Consider the following 14,486-nt stretch of genomic DNA (forward strand, 5'->3'; position numbering starts at 1 on the left):
CTTATCTTCTAAGATATAAGAAATATGAAACACAAACAGGAGAGGCTCTTGATTTTAGGACACTGAAGGCTTGGAACTGTTCCTGGGTAAACTGGCAGCCCTCTATCACTTACAGAAAAAACATGGCAAGTTTGGATAGGTGTAATCACATAGACATGTGTGGGTTTGTTTATTTTTTCACTGGAATTAAAGAATTTACACAAATTCTCCTTTATCCAAACTGGCTAAAAACCCCATGATATTAAGTAGAACATAACATCTCAAGATAGTGTTTCTTAAAATCTGAAAAATATTATTTTCCTTTCTATTTTTTTTTTAATACTATGTGCCAAATATATTATTTACCTATCTCAGAAGCAGCCACTGTGATGTTGTACCAAGGTGTCTCCTCTCTGTCAAAGATCTTGGCAGTCTTAATGGTCCCAGTACTAGCATCAATGGTGAAATACCTATCTTCTTCTGTGTTATGATCAATGAAATATCTATAAAGAAATAAAACAATAAATATATGCTCATTGTAGTACGTATCATGCAAAATAACAGCCATATTAAGAATATTACTTTCAAGCTTTTAAAATCATAGACATTTTTAAAAACACCTGAAGAAAAATTCTATGTTATGGAGACACCCAAAGTAGCATCATATTTTATTTCATAATGTTATATCACCTTTGATACATAACTAGGTTTTCACTGTGAGTCACAAAGACAGAAATTTTTAAGAGGTGGTATTTTACACAGCAGTATACAGTCCTGTCAAAGGTAAGATTCACATATATTTTGACTTAAAAAATCATAAAATGGAAAGGCAGAAAACAGAAAGATATTAAGATATTCTTCTTCTGCTTATTTGCTTGTCACTGCAAACCAGTGTGCTCAATCCCAGTACCTGTTTTGAAGCATGTCTCTCTGACATGAAGTTGATGACAAGAACCATCACAGAGACCAGCAGCAGAAACAGCTGATTCCCAGAGCTGCAACTGACACTAGCCTACAAGCAGAACTGAGCAGCCCTGCTTAACTCCCCTGGCTTCTGGGCACTTTGCCGAGCACGGAAAGTAAAAACCTTGAAGTACATAATGGAAGCAGGAGGGAACACAAAAGAGATTGACAAGACATTTTTTTTCTCAAAGCTGGAATAATTTACAACAGCTTTTAACAAATGAAGCAATTACAGACCCCTATCAAGCCTTCTTCACTAACTTCAGACTTGATGAAAAAAGTAAGGAAAAAGCTTCCGAGTCTTTTATACATCATCATTGTTTTTCCTGATAATTTGTCAGTACTGCTTTCATTCTGTGAAGTTTTTAATGTATGGAAGCTATATATGGGTCAAAATGATTTATTTGTCCCAGCCAATTCCTCGTATTTCTACATCACCAGGAGTATAATTGCCAGCTAATAAAAAAGTGGTGCAAACGAAGGCTGCCAAGCTCAAAAAAAACTTAAAAATAACTTCAGTTTTATTTCATTCATAATGTACTTATTTAGACTATTTGTGGATAGGAAAAACAAACAAGCAACCAAACATTTCATTGAATGATATATTAAAGTAAGATATGACATGTGAAAAAGCAAAGGAAATAACGTATTAGAGGAGAAGGCAGCAATTTGAGAGAGTCACCTTAACTTATCAAAGGATAGGATACTCAGTGGAACAGTCAGCTAGAACTTGATGACTTAGGTTAAATCTTCCTCATTGGAGAGAACCTCAACCCACCTCTCCCACCTGAAAGAAGTATTTTACATCTGTCTTACAATGTACTATTTTGGCATGTGGTACTCAAGATTTCTGTTTCATGCTTGCAGTATTTTCCACAATTAAAGACCTGTAGGTCAGGCACTGGAATTCAAAGCAGTCAAAACCAGGCTAGAAAATCTTTCATTCTTTCTCACTCTCCATCTTTTCCTTTCAACATTGTGAAGAGTGAAACAGCTCCCATATGACTGTGGGAGCTGCTGGAGAGACAGAGGACCTCAGTTCCCATTACTTTTCTACTTTTCCAGAATAAGGAATTAACTCGCTGTCTCCCATCTGAGCTAGTCAGAACCTGTGGTTCGTTAATTACCAACAGCTGAGAATACCTCATTATAACATACTCCAGAAGTGCTCAACAGAGACACTTTATATGTGCAGCTGAAGTTGCTTCAAACAGACGCAAACTGTCTCCATACTGAAACTGGACTGGCAAGATCTTGATTATGCAGGGGATGGGGCAACCATTTTTAATAAATAAAGTCAGGAAATCTTTTTTCAGAGGACACTATTTAATCAGTGTGTCCCAAACTGGATGAAAAAAAATCAAAGCAAGTGTTGTTGCCAGAAAAAGAACAACAACAAAAAAATTGCTGAATTTTTAATTGCTGAATCAAAGTGGGCATTGCAGACACTATACCTTCCAAAAGTTGATATGCTTCTCAGTGCTCAGTAAACTCAGGAGATAAATTAAAAGCAAACTCTTGACCAACATTCATCAGTCACTAGTCATGACACGCTGAATGTTACAGCTTGTCCAAGAAAATTTATCTTTCTTTCAAGAAATATTGAAATCCTTTGAGGACCCATTACAAAACAAACAAACAAAAAAGAACAACACAACTGTCCTGTTGACATTATTTTATGTGGCAGTATTGGCCCAGGCTACCCACACCTTTTTATTTGGGAATCAGGATTTCCTTTTCAATTTCAGAAAAATTGATTTTTCCAGGGTGTCTGCAGGTGTCAGTCTTCCATGAAGCACAGATTTTCAGGTTCTCCAAGTGTTTATTTGTCATGGAAATGTTTTGAAAGATTGTGCAGAAGTGGAGAAGTTGTATCTCCTGTATGCACAGCAAGTCTTACCTTTTACTAATTACAAAGACTTTGGAAAAGAGTGGTATCAACCTCTAAAAGTCCATACGGCTGCCATGCTTGCCACAGAGTAGTGCTGAGGTTTGAACTTTGTACAGAAGATACATGGTTCAGGTGGTTAAATTCCCCCATGCCTTATATCTTATGCTTGGCAATGTAGGAAACATGAGCTATGAAAAATAGTTGGAACATCTTGACTATCTATTAAAGCAGTAATAATGAACATTTGGTTGTGTTGGGCGAGATGGACAGTGCACATATACATAAACATCTTTTACATGGTGAATTGGAATGTGGACAGAGGAAGCATAGGAAGTATAATTGTCCCTCAGTTTTCTTGGAGACTTTAGCAGGACCCTTTACTGCTAGAACTTACAATTAGGTACGCAAGGATAAAATTCAATTCCTTCTCTTCTACTACAGTCTTTTTTTCTTTACTCTAGGGGTCTTATGATAATGACAAAAATTATTTCCTAAAAACAAAAATAAAATATGCTTCACTGACCTGTTCTTATGGAATTTGTACTGCAAATCCACAACAATTTATAATACGAGGTTCTTGTCCTTGCAAACACTTATTACTGGGGACATTGTTTACTTATTATCAACACCAGGCTCTGTGAGTCAGTTTTGTGCTGACCACAGGACCATAAAAATAGGGCTATTTATTATTTGTATAAAGTAGCCTAAAAATAGACAGTATTTCAAATTAGGATTAAATGAGAATGAAAAAAATCAGTAAGAATACTCAGCTGCTTTTGTATGTGTGACTTATAACAAACACTTACCTTTCCCTCTGAATAAATTACAGAACCAAAATCAACAAATATCTGTCCCAAATATGAAGCTCGTGTAGAAAAACTGAAGTTTGATTGTTATGAATTGTGGCTACCTAACATTTAATTTTCATAGGCATATAGTAAAATGGTCTAATTTCTTTAAATGTGAACACCTTCTTCTATACCAGTTATTTAAATGTATTCTATAGAACTTCAAAGCTCTCAGTTTAAAGAACTCTGTATTGGATGAATTACTTAAATTTTATTTTCTGTCTCATTAATGGAAAGAAAGTAGTCCTGAGGTAATTTATTGTACTAACATTTTTACTTCCAGTGATACTAGAATAATGAAAAAAGTTTCTAATTTATCCACAGTACCACTTCCCCTTTATCTACTGACTTTTGCATACAGTTACAGATATATTGAAACATTCACAGCTTGACATAATTTTTCTTGATCATGAATAAATGAGTGGCCCTTATTCCTTCCCATTATTATGTTGTTCGGTTCCCCTCCGTAACTCCAGGTTCTTCCTTAGAATTGCTTTGTGTATCACATCCAAAGCACCCATTCACACTGCTGTGGTTCTCAACCCTCATGAATGTCTCAACAAAACAAGTTACAGAAGATATTCTCACATGGTAGAACTCAGACTGCCAGTCTAAAGCACTGTTCCCAAGTGCTCTAAAAATGTTTTGTACAAGAAACTCCCCTGGTAGAGCCACTCATTTCTGTCACATGTAAGAGGACATTTAGAACAAGTTTCATTGTATTTATGAAGTGCTTAACATTTTAGGCTTTTATGAATATTAGCCACTGATTTATCTACACATTGAGAATAGAGTCCGGTTACATCCATAAATATAGCATACTCCAGAGCCAACGATGCTTCACTTCTGAATTTATTTCTAGTAGAAAATTTACTTTCAGCTTGATAATAGTGGCAACAAAGATAGTTATACCCTTCCCCTCCTACCCTTCCCTCCAGCTCCACTGAGCTGCTTTTCAATGCCTTATATAGACCACAAAAAGCTATAGAGCAAGTTTTGATTTTCAAAGAGTTACTTCATAAGTGAATTTGCACCTTAATTCAGTTGGCTGTTTCTTCTTACATAGAATGAGTTCATTTAAAAATGAATTTATAATATTTGTTGTGGATACTTGTTTACAGACATTTACTCCTGACAATGCTGTGTGAATTAGCATACTTTTAACCATTAAATCAGCACATCTGAGTTGCATGGCACATCTTAATAAAGAGACTTAATAACAAGACATGCCACAGTAAACAGCTCTCCATAAACTGTTTACATCCAAACCAGCAACAGAAACCAATTTAGAGAAACTATGTTTAAAAGGATCATGAATATAGAAAAGCTATTAGTCACACTATCTGAAGAAAATCTGAAGGAAATTAAATACCAAAACTCAATCCTGCTAGCACTGGGAAATGCAACACATGCCACCACTTTATTAGGCAGAGTCACTCAACAGAAGGGCATTCCCAGCCTCCATCCATCTCCTTAGTCCTGTTTCTGACCAGACCAAGCCACTGGCTCCTGTGACTTCGTTCCTCACTTCCTGACTTTCAGAGAAGCAGTGGTTCAGTGGCAACAGATGTTCCCACCAGTTTTATTGGAAACTAAAAGCATTTGTGTGAATTAGCAGAGAGAAAGGTATAGGCAAGATGGGCCTTAGGCAGAAGGGCACTCTAGACATATAAATCAGTGTGCAGCAGTAAAGTAGTCAGGCTCTTACAATACAGAGAATACTAAAAAACTGATGAAGTTTTAAAAGGTGATAAAGGAGTTCAGGAACATTAATGATTTCCATAACTTTTAGGAGGGTTTCTAAAGCTACATAATTTTCAGAATCTCTCTGTCTAAATTATTCAATCTTAAGATAATATTAACATCAGTTTGTCACATGACAGACAAGTGGCATAGTCTGTATAGTCTGTCATATTCCAGTATATGTCTATCCAGTTATTGTGTTTTAAGGAAGAGTCTTGAGTTTGAGGTTTTAAATAGTTCAGGTTTTTAAATTGTCTTTTTTGTTGTTTTTAATCAAGTCCTTATCTTATCCTTTCATTCTGCTATTTTTATTTATTACTATATTCACCGATTGTAAACAAGAGCTGTTACAAATTTCCACCCTGGCTACAAACCTGCTATTGCTTATGAACCTCCAAAAGCCACATTTCAGCCAGATGTGGATTGACAGGTCGCAGTATTCCTTTGGGCTTTTTAATTGAGATATAGGTAAATAGCCAGTCCTCTAATAATAAGTGAAACCGGTTACAAAGAAGCACTTAGAAAGGGTCATGGGAAGAGGACAGATCCTTTGCCAAACCAATTACTCACACCATCTAAAGGCTTACCAGTACGAAATCAAGTGCTATTATAAAGAAACCTGTGTAGTTAAAAATTTAAACAAAGAAACTCTCAGATGCTCAGACTCAAATTATAGAGATTTTTTTTTTTTCCTTTTAAAAATAACTTAGAAAAAGAAGCGTGAGCAACAACTGCACAGGGTGAAGGAAGAAGGTATACTAATAAGAACAGTGAGAGAGCTGATCAGCTGCAACTGTCTGTGTTTGGCTAGTCAGAGAGCAACAAGAAATGGCCTATGGTGGGACGTAAGTCTGGTGCATGCCTTTTGTCTTCTCTCTGTCTCCTGAAAGCAGCACTCTGCATGAGCTGGGGAACTAGCAGCATCCCCTTGAAGCCAAACGAGGCAGTGGGGAGACATTCTGTTGCTGTGACTGTCTTGCACTATACTACCTCCCTTCCAGGGCCAATCTATTTCCCCATAGTTCAAACAAACTTCTGCAGGAGAGAAAAGCAATTGTGAAGTGTGAGTCAGAAGTTGGCTGCCAAAACAGCTGGTAACCAATTTTCTCCCTGCTGCGTGTCTGGTAGATTAAGGAGACATTAGATGTTCCAGAGCTCCCCAGCACAAGACTGCTACTGAGAACTACAGCCTTCAACTGTGCTTTCCAGTTGTGAAAATGAAATACATTTTAAGACAGCTCAGAGAAGGTAATCTCTCTGTTTACCATTCCTTTACCCTTTTTTTCAGACAGGCATAGCATAGCATAACTTAGAGAACAATACTGTTCCTCTCAGACCGCTTGCAGGAACTCAGTGTGATACACCGTTCCCACTGAGCTGGCTCTGGCGCTGGCTCCCAGCTGACATCCATCAACTGATCAATGCACCTTACTGTCTCCCATACTGCCTCTCACACTGAAATCTCAGCTCAGGAGAAGTGGCAGCCTTCCCTCTCCTTGTCCTGAAGATGTAGGGTGGTGGGTCCTGTGAGACACAGGGGGCTTGCAAACAGCTGTCTCCTAGCAAAGCCTCTGAGAGGCAGCGGCTGCTGCACTTCATGCAGAAGTTGGCTTCCTGCTCCTGTTCTCATTCCCAGCCCTATGCAGTGCTAGCACAGCGCTCATCTTTGGACACTGGAAAATGGTAATGCTGTTCATTTGAAGGAAATGAGCCATTTCTGTACACCCATCTGACAATTTCTGCCTGCATGTGTTAACCACTGATCATCTTTTCTAGCTAATTCTGCCAGTAAATGTAGGCTAAGAACAGCCCACACCCTTAGAGGCATAATTCAGAAGTCAAAGCAAGATAAAAGTTTGTCTCTTTTCCCAGACTTTAGGAATCTCTTCAGAGGATCACAACTGTCCAAATGCATTTCAAGTAGATGTGTTGCTGGCAGAACTGTTACATCAAAGTTACCTTTTATTCAGAGATTAACATTCAGATTCCAATGCTGCTAAGAAATAAAGTGCCATCAGATTACAAAAGAATGACTTTTTTGCTCCTAAAAGGTTTACCAGCAAAATAATGGTATTTTACTTATGTATTATCTTTTCTTTCTCCCTCGTCATACTAAAGATTAAACCAAATAAAACCGGGATAGATTTATGCCTATTTATTGGTGTTGATTGGCCCTATTAAAAGACTACACTACAGAGATATTCAGATACAAAGGCCACCTCATAAAACCATAAAAGAATTTTAAATACTGGAGGCATTCTGAAGTCAGTGGAGATTCTAGAAACATGAAGATGATGTCCTAGCATGAAAATCAGGCTCTCAGAGTCACCATATAAAGATGATCTGTCAGTGTTTTCTCTCACAGCTCTAAGTTGAGATATGGAGGTGGTTCTGGTTGCTGTGAGATTTTGACCACCAAGCTGACGTGGATGCTTCTTAGTCACAACAGCTGTCAGAACAGCTTACCACTTCCTGCACAGAGATGGACAGTTTTGTTAGTGGGCGGTCTGGGACACATAGCTTGACAAGAATCAAAAATAATTTGAGGCCTCGGGGAAAAAGTCAGCAACAGATCTCCCACCTCAACACTATAAAGAGATGTTTTAAAACGGTTCCTCCCTATGAAGACAGACAGAGACTCAGAGAAGAAACTGGAGAAAAATTCCCTTTTGTCTCCAGCCGTTCAAAATAGGGTGATCTTTTTCTGTTTAGATTTACTAACAAGCTTAGGGAAGCATAATACTGGAGGAATACAGAGAGCAAATGAATGAAGTGAGATGGAGGAGAAGGACACAGCTCGTCTCCACTAACTGACTGTGAGCCATTCACGTACCCTGGGAAGATATTAGTGTGTCTCTGTAGGTGTTGATCACAGAGTTGTGACAGTGTCATGCTTTGAGGGTCTGAGCAGAGTGGAGGACAGATGCCTGCCTTTGCCTCCACAAGCCCACAGCTGGCAGGATCCTGGGGGGAAGTTCTCCAACGGGCATGCGAGGGAGGGACAGTCACTCTATGCAACGGCACTGATCTCAGCAGGCTGCCCTAAGTGCAGCTAGCAAAGCATCCTGTGCACAGGATAGCACAAAGCAAACTGACCTTATTCCACTTATATGACATTCAAAGTGCAAGTAAGACAAACAAATACAACTAGGTGAAGAGGCTTTTAAATTTTCCAGCAGGGGATCAATCTTATCCCCTGCTGGAAACCGACAGTAGGGGGGAGCAGCATAGAAACTGATACAGATCTCAGAGGACAGGAAGAAAAAAAAATGCTAAAATACAAATTTTATTTTAAACCTCCCCCCTCCCCTGATCCCCTCACACAGCTCTTCCTACACCTCTCCTTCACCTAATACACTGATACTGTATCACCAAAATTTGAGTGACTGAATTTGAATCAAAAGTTCAGGTTTTTTTCTAGCTCCACTGAATATAAACTCTACATCAGAAAAAATAGCCTATAACCAGAATCCTCTGCAACACTTTATGTCTTTAAGATTCTCAGAAATAATAATAAGAATACACCAAACTCCATGAGTATGTTCTTTCATGTACATATAAGCATGTCTCTTAAAATATCATTTACTGAAAATTAACATGACTTTCTAAAGGCTGATCCCAGAAATTATTGAACTTGTGTCTCTTTTTTACTACCAATTAATAAAATAAGTTTCTCTGCCTGATGCAGGAACTGAAGAACACTTTCCTATATCAAATTAGTTGCTATAATCTTATGTACTTGTCATTCATTGATTTTTCAGTATTCTATCCAAAAGAAAGGAAGAGAAGGCTGTCAATTTAAATCAAACTAGAGTAAGGCAATTTTGAATTCATTATAGCTTCTAGATACCAGGTATCGTGTTGGAAAGACATTTTTGTACTCGTTAGTATATACATGTATCATAACCATTATGATACAATTATGATACATCATCCAATATAAGGCAATACCATAAGACCATTGGAAAGTGCAAAGCCAGTCAGAGATGAGACTATACTTGTATTCTTCACTAATTCACATAAAATTAACAGTCTGATATAAATTAAAAAAAAAAAAAGAGAGAGAAAAAAAGAAAAAGCTTTTTCGGAATTTCATTGGCTATTTTCATTTGCTACTTTGTTTTTGTTGTTGTTGGTTGGATGGTTCTGTCCTTCCTGGAAATAAAACATTTATTTTCTAGAAAAGACAACCAATATGTTTCATATGTATTTCTTCTGTGTTCTACTGCTTTTTAAGAATTAGTGTCAAGAGCACAGTGAATAAAAAAATTCATTTTCTAGTGACATCAGGAAGGCACTATTTCAGTTTCCTATAGCTAATCAATTTCAGTCCTAGTGAATGAAATTCACTTAGGTATAGACTGGCTAGGGTCCAACACAATAATTATTTGAATCCCAATGTATTAATATAACTAAACCTAATCAACCTTCCAAGGATCCAACAAAAACTTATTTTTAACCAAATCATGATAGACATCATTCTGAAAAGTGAAGGTGCTTATATTTATAAATGTTTGACACTACCATCACATGCAGAGCGCTGATCATTACCCACACCTTGTTTGCCAGGAGTCTTCTGCTAAATGGCTGGGAAGAGACCATTCCTGCCCAGAAATGCAAACAACCAAAGTCAAACATAATACATGGAAGTAACAAATGACCAGAGGAGTCAGAGGACCTGTAAATAGTGCTCAAAACAGTAATTTGCCTCCTGTACCACTGCATGACAAAGATTGCACATCAGCAGCAGAGTGAGCTGACATAATAGTATTTCCATAATAACATGACATATTACTCAAAAACTACTCTTTCTGGGATACAGTGTTAATAAAGACTTTCAGTTCCTCGTAGGACAGTATCAAACTGGGATCAAGTTAATATGGGGGAACTTGCCTATGACATGCAAATATTTTCACCATTCTATCAGTTTCAGAAAGTATCATGGTGTTACAGAATCACAGAACGATTTTATTAACTACTGAGGGAAATAAACTATTGCAGATGGGAATTTCATTAATATTATTTTTACTTTGTGAATAAAAGCTCTATTTTTATCACCACTTTGCTTTAGGATATGTAATTAGCTTATTTTATTGTAAGTTAATATTCTGAATATATGATATATATTGTATCGATTGTATATATTGTATCTATTTTATATATAAAAAATAGATTTAAAAATCCAACATTATGCTACCTTGAAAGAATCACGGAATCATGGAATCATCAGAGTTGGAAGGGACCTCTAGAGATCATCCAGTCCAACTCCCCTGCCAAAGCAGGACTGCTTAAAGAACATTACTCAGGACTGCATCCAGGCAGGTCCTGAAGGTCTCCAGGGAAGGGGACTCCACGACCTCCCTGGGCAGCCTGTTCCAGGGCTCTGTCACCCTCACCATAAAGAAGCTTTTCCTCATATTTGAATGGAACTTCCCATGTTCCAGCTTGTGCCTGTTGCCCCTCGTCCTGTCACTGGGAACCACTGAAAAGAGTCCAGCTCCATCCTCCTTCAACCCACCCTTTAGATACTTATATGCATTAATAAGGTCTCCCCTCAGCCTTCTCTTCTCCAGGCTAAAGAGTCCCAGCTCTCTCAGCCTTTCCTCATAAGGGAGATGCTCCAATCCCTTAATCACCTTTGTTGCCCTATGCTGGACTCTCTCCAGTAGTTCCCTGTCTCTCTTGAACTGGGGAGGCCAGAACTGGATGCAGTATTCCAGTTGTGGCCTCATCAGTGCAGAGTATCCCAGTGCATCCCTTTTACAGAATCACAGAATGATATGGGGTTGGAAGGGACCTCTGGGGATGACCTAGTCCAGCACCCCTGTCAAAGCAGGTCCACCCAGAGCAGGTTGCACAGGAACATGTCCAGGTGGGGTTTGAATGGCTGCAGACACAGAGACTCTGCCACCTCTCTGGCAGCCTGTTCCAGTGCTCTGCCACCCTCACAGTAAAGAAGTTCCTCCTCATGTTTAGACGGAACTTCCTGTGTTCAAGTTTGTGCCTGTTACCTCTTGTCCTGTCCCCTGGTCACCACTGAAAAAAGACTGGCCCCATCCTCTTCACATCCACCCTATAAGTATTTATAGGCTTTGATTAGATCCCCCCTCAGCCTCCTCTAGACTAAAAAGACCCAAGTCCCTCAGCCTTTCCTTGTAAGAGACATGTTCTAGGCCCCTATCATCTTTGTAGCCCTCTGCTGTACCTTTTCCAGCAGTTGCCTGTCCTTCTTGAACTGGGGAGCCCAGAACTGGACACAGTACTCCAGATGGGGCCTCACTAGGGCACTCTTCTTGATGCACCCCAGGATGTCGTTGGCCTTCTTGGCCACAATGGCACACTATGCCTTTGCTCTTTTCAGAATCACAAACTCAGAGAAGGCTTGGGGAACAGCAGCAACATTATTTTTCTGGAAACCACTCCACTGAAGACAGACCAGATGCAGTCAGAAAGCTCCAAGGATCATCAGGACTATGCGTTGTGGCTAGACGGACTCACCACGCAAGAATCACTTACAGGAAGATGGCAGGGTTTCAACAGGCATTCCTGCAGCCCTGAAGGCAGTACTAGCAGCCTAGGGCTGCTCCCAATGCACATATGTAACTTGCCAATTAAAAGCTGTTTTCACCCCTAATTTCCACGGAAGTCTTCTGTGTTTGGGTTCAGAAAAAAAATAATAAAAGAAGATAATTTCTAAGTAAGTATGGAGAGATTTAAAACGAATACTATATTAAAATAAAATTATATTTAGAACATTTCATAGACATACTTTCTTTCATACTGTATGGGAAACTTTCAAAACCTGCTTGCACACCGGGTATTTTTATAAGGCAACTTAACCCTGATCTTTTCAAGCAGAAAAGATCTTTTCTTCAGCATTGAAGCACACTACTTGACACAATGCGATGAAAAGGGATTAGTTTCTCATAAATGCTCCAACAAGGCAGTAATCCCTCTGAATGAATTACAATTCAGGATATTTTCCATTGATTTAGAATACAATTTTTTAAGTAAATAGCTGTTTTTCAAACCACTCAAAACAATCTTTATCTTCAAAATTAATACATCATGGAATTTTACTATCTTCTTTTATATGCTGTCTATGGTTATGTTTGCTTTTTATATTTCAATAGAATAGTAATCTTTTATTTCAAAACATACCATTTTTAAAAGTTTCTCTGAAAATGCATTTCTAGCTATTTGAAGGAAAAGAAAAAATCAAATTAAAAAGAAAAATCCTTTAAAACAGACCAAATTGCCAAACAGATAATGTCTCAATAAAAGAAACCTCTAATAGCTACATCTGTTATTACAGTGGTTCTTTTGCTGGTGTTGAAAGAGGAAAACACTAGTACAAGCACTGGCACAAAATCAGTGCCTTCTGGAGACTGCTCAGCTCAGGAACAAGCTGAAATCACTGTCGTGAAATCACAGTGAGGAAATAAGGACAGAAAAGCCTTCAGCTCCCTCTTTACTGATAATAATAGAGGTTGTTATTTATTTGGGGGTTTAGCTCAAATAACTGTTGTTTTAAAAGATTGCCCTTCAGCATTGTTAATTATTGTAACTACTCCTCTAACCATTATTCTGGTTATAAGAGTCACCCCTGCCACCAAAATAAATTGTTACTTAATTGGGCAGTGAACAAATCACAGCACTATATCTCTTTTAACAGTTCAATAGCAAAGAAGTGATACGGTTGCAACTGTGTGTGTGTCTAATGCTTTATCAATCTCACACACGGCAACGAATGTCCTCATAAAGTGGAAAGGATGCACAGGTGGATTAGGAAAAACTGCTCAGCAAATTGCTGCTCCATAGCTTGTCCTGTGGACTTAAAGCATTTGGAGATGTATCTGAGCCATTTGGCTGAGGAACCGTTACCCCATTACTCCACACACCAGCTATGCAAGTCCTGTCTGTGGCTTTCTTCCCTGAAGACTCTGCGCTCTGTGCCTTCTAGCAGTCATATTGAATCTTCCTGGGTTTATTTTTATAATCGCTATTTTTATTTTGAGTAAACTTGGAATTGCATGGAAATGAGAGAGAGATGCGATCTCACTGCCCTTTAGACTATCTTTCAGATTCATCAGGGTTTCAGCTGAACAGTGGAGGTGTTTCTTGCAAACCAGCACAGAAGGACATAAGTGCACTGTGTGGATGCTTCTGAGAAAACCAGCCTCCTCTGAGCCCCTCCTTCACTCGACACTGTTAGCAGAGCGTGGGGCAGGTCCCTGCCTCCAGGGGAGCAGCAGCTCAGCCTGGCCCCCTTCTCAGGTCACGCTCCACTTCCAACTCAAAAGTTTCCCAAGCCGTGGTCACATCCTGAGACAATACAAAGTCCTTCTGCACTGCGTCAGTGTTTGTGTGCAAAGTGAGGTGAGGGAAGGAGGGTTGAAGTCACCTGTTCCCAGAACAGCCTCTCTCACCCTGCGGGAGGAGGCTCATGGAGAATGGGAGGGCACAGCCATCCAGCCTGATGCCTGCTCAGTGTCCCATGCACCAACACGTTAATCCAGGCCCTAGAGGATCCGTGTCTTCATAAAAAGCCTCCACACTCACAAACAATATTCCACCCAGATGGATAAAGCCTGGCTAGAGAGTGGACCCGGTCACAACACAATGGCATTTCAAGGATATCTGAGCCTCTACAGCCCTTGCTGAACCCCTCTGATGCAACTGAGGGCTGGCTCCTTTCACAGCTTAATGATTCAGTACATTTTGCTACCACTTTATTTTTTTTTTTTTTCACAATTGGAACAGAGCGAGATGGAAGAAACAATGAAAAATTGTCAATGGGGGGGGAAATAGGATAGACCAAGGTAAGGACAACTTTTCTCCTCCATTATTTGAATAATATGGGTATTTAATATTCTGGCCTCAATCACTAGTTAGAAATTCCTGGTGGGCAAAAAAAAAAGGCCAATACAAAAAGCAAAATATTTGGAAATATTTTTCCTTCCAATCTCCTTATCTCCAAATTATTGCCTGTTTTACCCAGAAAATCTATTTCTGGCCTTCCCAGCCCTTGTACAAAGTGCTGCTTCCCTTTTACTACAGTC

At 39.0% G+C, this 14,486-nt stretch overlaps 1 protein-coding gene across 5 annotated transcripts in view; it reads right to left on the reverse strand.

Moving 5' to 3' along the window:
- CDH18 (cadherin 18, type 2) overlaps positions 1 to 14,486 on the reverse strand; it is a 522,827-nt gene that overhangs the window by 37,481 nt on the left and 470,860 nt on the right. For all 5 annotated transcript variants that reach the window (XM_014941039.1, XM_014941041.1, XM_014941037.1 and 2 more), the window contains one exon: positions 346 to 482. In XM_014941039.1, the coding sequence (XP_014796525.1) occupies positions 346 to 482 (137 nt within the window). The remainder of the gene's footprint in view (positions 1 to 345; positions 483 to 14,486) is intronic.

Source organism: Calidris pugnax, unplaced genomic scaffold, assembly GCF_001431845.1.
Source record: "Calidris pugnax isolate Ruff unplaced genomic scaffold, ASM143184v1 scaffold8, whole genome shotgun sequence".
NCBI lineage: Eukaryota > Metazoa > Chordata > Aves > Charadriiformes > Scolopacidae > Calidris > Calidris pugnax.